This window comes from Aquila chrysaetos, chromosome 25, assembly GCF_900496995.4.
Source record: "Aquila chrysaetos chrysaetos chromosome 25, bAquChr1.4, whole genome shotgun sequence".
Taxonomy (NCBI): domain Eukaryota; kingdom Metazoa; phylum Chordata; class Aves; order Accipitriformes; family Accipitridae; genus Aquila; species Aquila chrysaetos.
In genome coordinates this window covers 9,844,965-9,854,825 of record NC_044028.1, presented here as the reverse complement: position 1 = coordinate 9,854,825, position 9,861 = coordinate 9,844,965, and the positions used below count along the sequence as shown (strand labels likewise).

The following is a 9,861-nucleotide window of genomic DNA, read 5'->3' as shown; positions in this document are numbered from 1 at the left end:
ACCCACATGCAAGGAGGAGGGTCCCATCTCCCTGCTGAGCAACTCAAACAAGGCACACTGAGGCCGCCACAACCACACACGCCTCCCCAAAAATGATTTACCTGCAAGATAAAAGTACCTCTGGGGTGCCAAGGCAGAACGGGAGGACACCAGCAACGACTACAGGAAAAAGCATCGCCTCACTAGGAAACAGGGCTGCACCGAAAGCCGCAAGCTCTCCCCACCCAGGAAAGGTTTGTGAGGGCGAGCCGACCCTCAGCTGCCGCACATCAACCCTTCACCCGCCTGCCTCCTAATTCAGTCAGCCCAGGGCAGCCAGGGCCAAACCCTGCTCACCTGCTGCGGGCAGGGACGTTGCGAAGGCGTGGGGTGCTGCGTGGCCCCGCACACCCCCCGCGGCGACGCCGCGTGGCTGATGGGGTTCAGGCGAAGGGCAGGGTGTGCACACAGGCTGCCCCGGGGACTCCAAAACCCGGTTGGGGTCAATAAAATAAACCTTCCCAGGCATCCGCTGCCCCCCCCCCCCAACACACCTTTTTAATACAGAGCAGATTGGGGTAAAACCAGCTCCTTCCGCATGAGACCCCACGGCCCTGGGGAGTCGCTGCTACCTGAGCGCTAGAAAGACAGAGGAGCCTCCACCTGCTGTTTGCTGTTTATTTTAGCAGAGAGAAAAATAACGCGCGCAAGAGGCATTTTGCATAACTTAACGGAAAAATAACACTTTTCCTCCACTCTTCATGGATCAACGGGCAAAATCATTTCCTACGCACGGCTATTTTTTGGTGCTAACAGTTTGGTGTATTGATAAAATCATGGCTTTCCTCTAATACGCTGCGATAGTTGATCCGAAACCCAAAGCCAGGCTCAGACTTGGGGGGCTCCTTCGCTGTTTAACACAGCTCCCACCGCCGTTTGCCCGTGGGGAGGGTGAGCGCCAGGTTCGTCCCCCCAGCACTCCCAGGGGGGATTTCGCAGCCGGGGTCTGGCTGGGGATGTCGAGCAGCTCCGCGGCTCTCGCCACCCGTGCCGTGTCCTGGCCGCTCTTCCCCGGCATGGCTGGAGAGGTGACCCAAAATGAGGGGGGCGCGGGCAGCGCCAGCAGCCTCAGTCCAGGGCCAGCGAGGGGATCTTGCAGACGAAGGGGAAGGCTCTGCCGCAGGCGTTGTCGTTCCAGGAGCGCAGCGCTACCCCCAAAAAAACCCAAGGCGTTAGCTGAAAAAAGGTACAAGAAGGTAACCGTGCACCGCCCTCGGGACTGGGACCTCCTGCCATTGCGGGAGGCTTTCCCTGGATGTCCTCCCATCCGGGCTGCTCCCAGCCGTGCCCCCTCCCAGTATCCCCATCCCCATCCTGCGGATGCTGGCAGGGACGCCTGGCCTCAGCTCGGATGTGGGAGCAGGGAGGCAGCTGCAAACACGGTCCCATACCGCACAAAATATCACCAGGTCGCAAGTGGACAGGACGTTTAGGTATGTTCACAAGGTCTGAATGCACCTGACTGGTCTCACTGGAAATGAGGGTGTGAAGTGGGATTTTTGGACAAGCAGCATCTTGCCCCGCTTCGGCGAGATGGCCCTGGCCTGAGGAAGGGAGGGAAAAGTTGGCAAACTGAGGGGTGTTTCCACAGGCTGCATGTGGGAGGGGAAATCGGAAACTTTGGCTAAATTCGGTAATTCTTCAAAGTAAGTGATGCTCCCCTCCTGCCGCTGCTATGGGAGAGGGAGATGGGCTGTGAGTGGAGGGAAAGTGAGTGTGTGTGTGTGTGTGTATGTACGTGGTGAAAGAGAAAACACATCCCTTCTCTGCAAAGAAAAAAGAAAATAATAATAAAAAATTAAAATGCAAATCCTCAGCCTGCCAGCAACTTCTTCAGAAAAGCACGAGCCACAGCGGGTTGAATTTATTGACGTGCAAGTCAGACTTCAGGTGCTCTTGATGCCCGGTGCGACACTCACCGCTGCTGTGCCTGTACCAGATCTGCACGCAGTCCTCCTCCTCCGGGATGGAGTGGATCCCGTCATCGGGCTGACTGCCGTCCCAGTAGTGGTAGTCGTAGGAGGAGCCGTCCGTCCACTCAAAGTGACCCTCCTGGGGTGGGGTGAGCAGAGAAAGGCCGCGATGGCAGAGCCGTGTTCGAGGTGGGGGGGGGGTCCCATTCCCAGACCCCGTCCCTGGTGCCACACAGCCCGGGGACGCTGCTACCGCTCAGCAAAGGCCGAACAGCACGTTTGGGTTTTACGACTGAAAACTTACCTTGGAAAGCCCTAGCATTCACAGCATTCGCACGAGGGGAAGCCCAGAAGTTAAACCCATATATTTTTTAACACACCCACCCAATTCTGTGTTGTTTTTCCTTTTCTTTTCCATTCCTTTCCCGACATCTACAAAAAATTTACTGGCATGGGACTGTTCTCCTGATGGTCTCAATTTTTCTTTGTTACATGTTAGACTCTATATTTCCAACGTGTCAGCTTTGACAAGTTGCAGAGTTTCACAAGAAAGCAACGAAATTTCATGATTTTTGGCGTTGGAGATGTTTTCAGTTTATTTGCTCTTCTTGGACCAGCAGTACAATACTCTCTCTATTAATCCATTAATAAAATATGATGTGAATAATTAGTAATTGTTAATCTATTAATTCTAGTAACACTTTTCTTTTAAAAGCAGACTGGACGGGATGAAATGACAACTTTCCCCCATGCACTGCAGAACAGACCCTATGCCACCACCCAATTAATGGGGCTATAAGGAGTGAAGAAGAAAACCAAGTGGCTTTCCAGGGGGAAAACATAGGGAAGTGAATTTTTCAAAGCCATTTCCCACATGATTACGGGGAGCTCTCACCTGCCGCAGGTCATTGAGCCCCGTCCAGATGTCGGTGGGGATGCCCGGCACGCGGCTGTTCACCAGGTCGTACACGAAGACATTTTCTTCCCAGCTGGCAAAACAGAGCAATACGAAGCCGCTGAGGGGGTACGTCAGGCAAATGGTCAGGCACGCCCCTAAGCCCTACGGCATGGCCAAATGGGTCCCCCTCTTCTAATTGCTGTTGATTACTTTGCCGGGTCTGTGCAAGAGGTGTGTGGTGTGGGCGAGAGCTGGGGGGGGAAGCCCATGTAATCATGTTGTACGTCTACCCTTTTTCCAAGCAGTTTTGGGGAAATCAGGGAATACTACATCAGTTTTCCTGCCAGCCCAGGAAAAGGCATTTTTTACACCGCCTTTGTGTGCCCAGCGCATCAGACTTGACCCAGTTGCTGCTGCAGAGGGATGCTCAGGCTTGTACAGAGGCATGCTTAGGCTGGGACATGAGCCTGCAGCTGGCACCGAGGTTGTGCCGTGGGGATGGGACTTTGTCCCCATTTTCCTTCTTCCCCAGGCCGTGCCAGGGTGGGATGACCAGATTCTGCATTCCTCACCTGTGGATGGAGGCCAGCTTGGCTGATCTGATGCCAATGGAGAACTCGGCACAATAGAGGTCAGCTTCAGCCCAGGTTTTGTTGATGGGGAAGTACCGGTAGCAATGGCCTTCGTACTCGGTCCAGAAGAGCGGGCAGGAGTAGGCATGGACGGGCTCCGGCATGGCTGGGGGCAGAGCAGAGGACATCCAGCAGCTGAGGATGAAGCGGTGTGGCCGGGCAGCCGAGCAGGCAGCGCAGGCAGCAGCGCCCAGCCCTGCTCCCCCCCACTTCACCCGGGCAAATAACCACCAAACGCACGCATGGAAAAACCAAATGTTGCAGAAGGCGTGCAAAAGTTTGCAGAAGCCCAGACAAATTTTGCAAAAGCCATGGGTTTCCCGGTTTTAGCATCTGCCTAAACCAGGAGGGCCTTTTCAAGCCAGTTTAACACCGGTTTAGGCAGTGGGTGCTTAAAATAAAGGCGCTGACTTTTGCTACTGGGCAAACGGTGATAAGGGCTCCTCTCGCCTCTACCAGGCACTACCGGACCTGCCGTGCTGGGATGGGAGCTGACAGCCAGGAGCTGCGGGGTCAGGGCTGCATTCTGCCCTCCTGCAAGGACATCTTGCACCTCCTCCCTCCGACCAAAGCCCCCCGCCGACCAAAGCCCCCCGCCGTCCCCTGCGTCCCCGGGCCCGGACGCAGGCGTGCACGTACGCAGGGGTTGGATTTCAGCCCCGTAAATAGCCGGACGAGGCGCGCATGCCGCCGGGAGCGGTGCCAGCCTATCTGCTTCCCACCGCCAGATAAGAGCTGGGGCCCACCGAGCCGCTCCTCCTCCCTCACCGCTTTTCGGCACAGTGGGGAAGTTACCCCAAAAGAGGCCGTTTTGGGGGCAGGGCGCATTTCTGGAGCCTTTGCAGTTGCCGCTGTGTAAACACTGGCGCGGCGCTAACACGTCCCTCTGACCCCCTCCACGTCACGCTCCCCCCGACACTCACGGGGAGGATGCAGTACACACGCAACACACCGCCCAACACTAACGCACGCGTAACCCCCAAATCTTGTGGCGCACAGGCTCAACTCTCTCAGCTGCTGGTTTTTGAGCCGTGGGGAATTGCCGGCTCCTCCAGAGCCAGTTCCCGCATCCCCATGGGGTCCCGGTCCATGGTCAGTGCTGCTGTCGGAGCGAGCGGGGAGGTGGGCAGCGTGAGGGGAGCAGGGGGTTATGGCACACATCAGGTGCCATGAAACTATCCAAGCAGGGAACAGGCTCAAGCCCGGAAAGGTCGGGGTGGTGCTACAGGCCCTCCGGTACTGAGGGGGGAATGGTTTTCCCCGAGGGTGGGGAGAGCAAAACCCTGCCAGCAGCAGCATGGGACGTGGGAGCAGCGAGGGCAGCATCGGCGTGGTGCAAAGGAGAGGCAAGGTGAATTCAAAGCAGCTGTGTTCGTGGAGCTGAATCCTTCCTCGCGCCAGTGCTGGCAGCTCCGGGCGATAATTTTCTTTTTCATCAGCTCTTTCCACCTGGGGATCTCTCAGTGTTTTACAAACAGCCACCAGCCAGCCCCTGGGTCCCTCCTGTCACACCTCCCTCCCAGGCGACAAACCACAAACACAAAGAGCCTTTTTTCCCTCCTGAGCAAGGCGCAGAGGCCAAGCCGACTGCCGAGCCCCACGGGGCTGTCGGCCCATCACCCTGCCCGGGCACCCCCAGCAACTCCCTTTGGAGGAGCCGTGCCTGGGAGCAGCTCTGCACCCCATGGCAACAAACCTGCCGAGAGCAGCGAGGGGCTTGAGGGGCTCTCCCGTCCTCATCGGCACTAGTTCTGGGCTGCGGAGGAAAAAAGATAAGACACGTGGGGCTGGAAATGAGCAGAATAGCTTTAGGGGAGGGTGGCCGAGCTGCAGCTGGCTCAGTGGCAATGCACGGTTCAGCTCACCGATACACACCTGGCCATCCTTGCATTGGGAAAAACCTCAGAACAGCGCTGGGAAATGCAAATTATTCTATTGTAGCAATAGAGCAGAAGGACCAGGAATGCCGAGAGCTGATGCGATTTCCCAGGAGCCAAGCCCTTCTCCCACCATGATGCTGGCCAGGGGTCCCCATCCCCACCAAAAGCGAAGCAGAGCAAGGGCAGAGGGTCAAACCCACAGGACAAGGCTTCAGCTTCACTGCAGGGTCACGGATGAGGCATATCCCCCCACTCAGGACAGGCCCGGGATCTGGTCCCGGCTCACAGCAACTCCAGGTCGCTGCTCCCTCCTGCCGAGGGCACCCTGGGGGTTTGCGGCAGACAGGCACCGCCAGCTCCCCCAGCAACTGGGATTTTATTATAGGGGCTGTGAAGCGCCTCGACAAACTCTTCACCTCTAGCAGCACGGTGGCAAAATTCACAGGGCTTAACCCAGCAGCGTCCCCAGCAAACGGGGCCTTTCGCTCCCGAGTGCTAATTGCAGCGGGTGTCCCAGTGCCCTGGCTCCAAGCCAGGTCCATCAGCACCCTGATTGCCAGGGAAAATCACCCTCGTTTTGTTCAGAGCAGCTGAAACAGAGTCAGAGATGGAGACAGTCCTTCTTTGTTATTCCATACTGCTTCCCATTAGGTAGCATTAATTTGACGAGCTTCAGTGAACCAGAGGTGCCTGAAGGAATTTAAGGTTAAATATACCAAAAAGGAAAATATGGGAGGTCAGCGTTTAATTAGCATCTTTTCTGTTAGGTCAGGATCAGAGGCTTTGGCTGTCTCTTTGGAGAAAAACTATTGCTCCCAGTTTTACAGGCAGGAACAATTGGGGGTGCTGCTTTATCTGGAGTGTTTGGGGGCTATTTTTAGCAGAAAGGCCGTAAGAAATCGGATGTATGGTTGTGAGTATAGGAGCCCGCTCATGGCTCTGCAGGAGAACCTCATAACCCAAGCCAGCAGCTGCCGATGGCATTTTGATCTAAAATGAGAGAGGGAAAGCATTTTGGGCTATTTAAAACAGATCCTCACTTTTAAGCATCCCAGCAAAACATCACCCCCAGCAGCATCAGCTCCTCTGCACAGGGCAGGAGCAGCACAGCCATTGCCTGTGGGACGGGAGCGCCTGCCAACCCCAAGCCAGTTCATCCATTTGTCCCCAGATTCCTGGTGAAAAATGATGGCAAGAATCCTTCCTCCCTTTGCTTATTTACAGTGCAGCAGTTTTAAGGTCAGGGCCATGTTTTAACGCAGCACCAGCAAAATAGATGTCCAGACTTGGTTGAGGATAAGGTTCACATCAGGCAGCTGTTACTAACTCAGCAAAGCTGGAAAACAAGAATTTGGGGTCAGAAAAAGAGTTTTGTGCTCTCTGGATTTGTGTCGGTGCCAACAAAACTGGACCCTTTTTGCTTACTAGCTGAGACCCACTGCAGAACCACCAGGAAAATCACTTGTCAAAATCTTGCAGAAGCTGGCACTGCTCTGCCAAAAAGTTTCACTTCCCCAAGCAGCCACTTTCCAATTAGAAGTAATTAACTGAGAAAATCCCAGCCAGTTTCATGAGGTTTTTTTTATTCCAGGATGCTACTGGAAAAGATAAAATACCAACTGCGTGACTCCCACTGACTCAGCTGGCAAAGAGCAGGTTTTTCCCTGAACAGCGTCATCTGAAGGTGCAATGCTGCCTCACCTCCAGCGATCTGCAGATTTGAGATATGAAGTTTGGGGCTAGGACAAGGTTGGCAAGAGATGCCCGTGCAAGGAAGACTCCTGGGGAGCTGCAGCTCCATCAGAGTATTTTGGAGAGCAGATCGGATCAGGTCAGTGCTGGCAGCAGATGCTCTTCTTGCTGCAGAGTATTGAAGAGCTCCGTTTCATCAACAGCTGACGACTTACCAAAAATCTTAGAGACGTTAGGAGACACCTCACTGAAAGGCATGGTCTTGAAACACCCCCCCTTGGCACATCCATAAGCTAATGCTGCCGTCTGACCTGAAAAAGCAAGTGAACCTCTTCAGCTCTGGGCAAGCAGCTGCGTTTGGAGGGTGTCCATCACCGCCCAAGAGCCTTGTCTGAAGTTAATGCCAATGGAGACGAGCCGAGGAGATCCCTGTCAGATGGAAGGCTGGGTCCTTCCCGGGGCAGAGCTGCCCACAGGGCCCCTCCGCTGGTACCCGAGGGCTGCGATGCCGAGAGTGAGGGATGGGGAGCACTGCCCAGCTGGCGGTCAGAGCTGGGGCTCAGGACGAGCATCCTGGTCCTCACCAACACCGAGTTGTCTCTTACCAGCTCGGGACCACGGGAAGGGCCGGCAGCGTGGCTTTACCCCGTGTCGGCACTGCTGGAGCAGTGGGCAGTTATAGGGGCTGGGTGAGACAACGGGGCTGGGACAGGGGAGCCCCGGGACCCCCCTGGGACAGCTTTGGCAGAAGCAGCCTGCGGCGAGGCTGGGGGGTTCAAAGTGCCAGCTGAGCCAGACCTCCATCCCACCACAGCCTCGACACATCCACCAGCCCACCTCCTCTTTACTGAATAAACCCAAAGAATAAGCATTAAAACGGGGGAGTTGGTGGGCAGGAGCTAAGACAGTGCTACTGCGTGATGCTGGGGTGCCTGAGGTCACCCATGGCTTTAGGAGCACGTCCTCAGGCCCTGACGCTATAGTCATTACGGACAAACAATCCCACCTTCATGTTATTTGCGATATTTGTCTTTCATTAACAGATGAAAAAGTCTCAGGCTTAGCGTCCACCGTCAAAACAAGCACATCAGGGGAGGGATTTTGGTCTCCATGTGTCTGGGGGATGCATGGAGCTGGAGGGGATGGTATCCACTGATGGATGTGAAGCTCATTAGAAAACTGGGCAACATTTTACACACTCTGAAGTGTTTTTTAAGGTGCGTGTTACAAATTTCCAAGTAAAATATTAAACACCAGTTGAAGCACATTGGAAGCGACATCCTTTCACACAGAAGGCTTTGGTTTTTAAAATCCTATATTGAAACCAAGCTGGTTTTACAGCTTCAAATCTTCTGCCAGGTATGTTTGGAGTCATGAGGCTACGGCAGACTCCAGCAGCAGCTCTCCTGCAGCCGGCCCTAACAGATAAGAGTTATCTTGCAGAGTTTTTTTCCTCCTTAATTAGTTTTGGTGAAGCTCCCACGGATTAGGTGTCTGGCAGGAAAGCTGGGCTCCTATCGAGCCTTTTTCTCACAAACTCACTGAACAGCACTTAAGGAGTCCCTTTCTGCTCACACTCCTATATAAATCTAACAGGGTACGAACAAACTCGGAGCAGCAGCTCTCACTTGCACCAGCTCCATGAAAAAGTTTGCAAGAAACTGAAGTGACATATAGCAGTGACCATCACCAACAGCTCAGGGAAAAAAAAAGGGGGAATAAGGGGGAATCACATATCTGTGGCCACTTTTCACATGCAACAAGTGGGAATAAATAAACGGGGAGCCACGGTGGCCCCCCAGCCTGTCCTACCGGGCTGTGCGGCTGCAGCCCTGCACCACTCACACATGTGCCTCCGTGCAGTTATTTCTGCCCGCCGCCCCTGCCATCCGCACCGGACCCACGGTAGGGACAGCCGAGGGTCCACGGCAGCGTGCCACGCCAGCACGCCTCGCTGAAGGCGAAAGGGCAGCCTCTTACGCAGGGAAACAAAGCCAGCCCAGAAACAGCTTCGATATCCCGGGGGAGACCGGGGCTGCTCTTGGCACGTCCCCCCAGTGAAGAAGAAAGTCGATTTCAAGGAAAGTCGGAGATTTCTGGAGCAGTCGGAGAAGGGGGAAAGCCAGCTGCTGACCCTGCAGGAGGTACGGGCTCTCCGCTCCCTGCTAAAGCCGTCGCAGTTTAAGGTTACCTTCACCCCGAGCCGCAACCAACGCTTCGCACTCACCTTGGCTGATCTTTATGTTTGTCTGGGGGAAAGCCTGGGCGGCGAGCAACGCCGCGGAGAGGAGCGCGCACACGTCCCGCCCGGTGCCCATGGCCAGGGAGGGAGGACGGGGTGCTCCCCCAGCTCCGCGGGCAGCCGCTTGCAGGGGTCGCCGCTCGGTCCGGGACCCGCCGGCTGTGCCAGGGAGGCTGCTGGCGGGGAGGTGGATATAGGCGCTGAGCTGCTCCCTCCCCCAAAAGCAGCGGCTCTCCCAGCGACGCACGCCTCCCCACCCGCCGGCTGAGCCCGGGCGCGCTCGTTGCATCCCACCCCGAGCGACCCGCGCCCGGGGGCTTTGCCCGCGGCCTCTCCTCCCGGAGAGCCTTTGGCACACGCCGCGGGTGAGCGAAGAAACAAATCCCTTACCTGCCCCCCCCGCAATTGCTCCCTGAGGCGTAACGCGTCCCCGGCTTAGCGCTGCCCGACCGCGCCGCGCTGGCTGCCTCGCCCCGCCGGGACGCTGCCGGCCGTCAGCGCGGAGGGGAGCCGGGCGCGGACCTTCGCCTCGGGGTGCCTGAAAACACGCGCCCCTTTTCCCCGC

At 56.0% G+C, this 9,861-nt stretch overlaps 1 protein-coding gene across 3 annotated transcripts; it reads right to left on the bottom strand.

Annotated features, from left to right (window-relative positions):
* Positions 1-650: 650 nt before the first annotated feature.
* On the bottom strand, positions 651-9,581 carry CLEC19A (C-type lectin domain containing 19A). 3 transcript variants are annotated; one of them, XM_030001894.2, is made up of 5 exons: positions 9,282-9,581; positions 3,423-3,588; positions 2,848-2,941; positions 1,959-2,091; positions 651-1,187 (listed from the first exon to the last, which is right to left on the bottom strand). In XM_030001894.2, the coding sequence occupies exons 1-5, from the start codon at positions 9,370-9,372 to the stop codon at positions 1,108-1,110; spliced, it is 564 nt and encodes a 187-aa protein (XP_029857754.1). In that variant the 5' UTR covers positions 9,373-9,581; the 3' UTR covers positions 651-1,107. The 3 variants fall into 3 exon arrangements, with proteins under 3 accessions (XP_029857754.1, XP_029857755.1, XP_029857756.1); XM_030001895.1 differs by lacking the exon at positions 9,282-9,581 and adding an exon at positions 7,270-7,318; XM_030001896.1 differs by lacking the exon at positions 9,282-9,581 and adding an exon at positions 5,358-5,388.
* Positions 9,582-9,861: the final 280 nt, after the last annotated feature.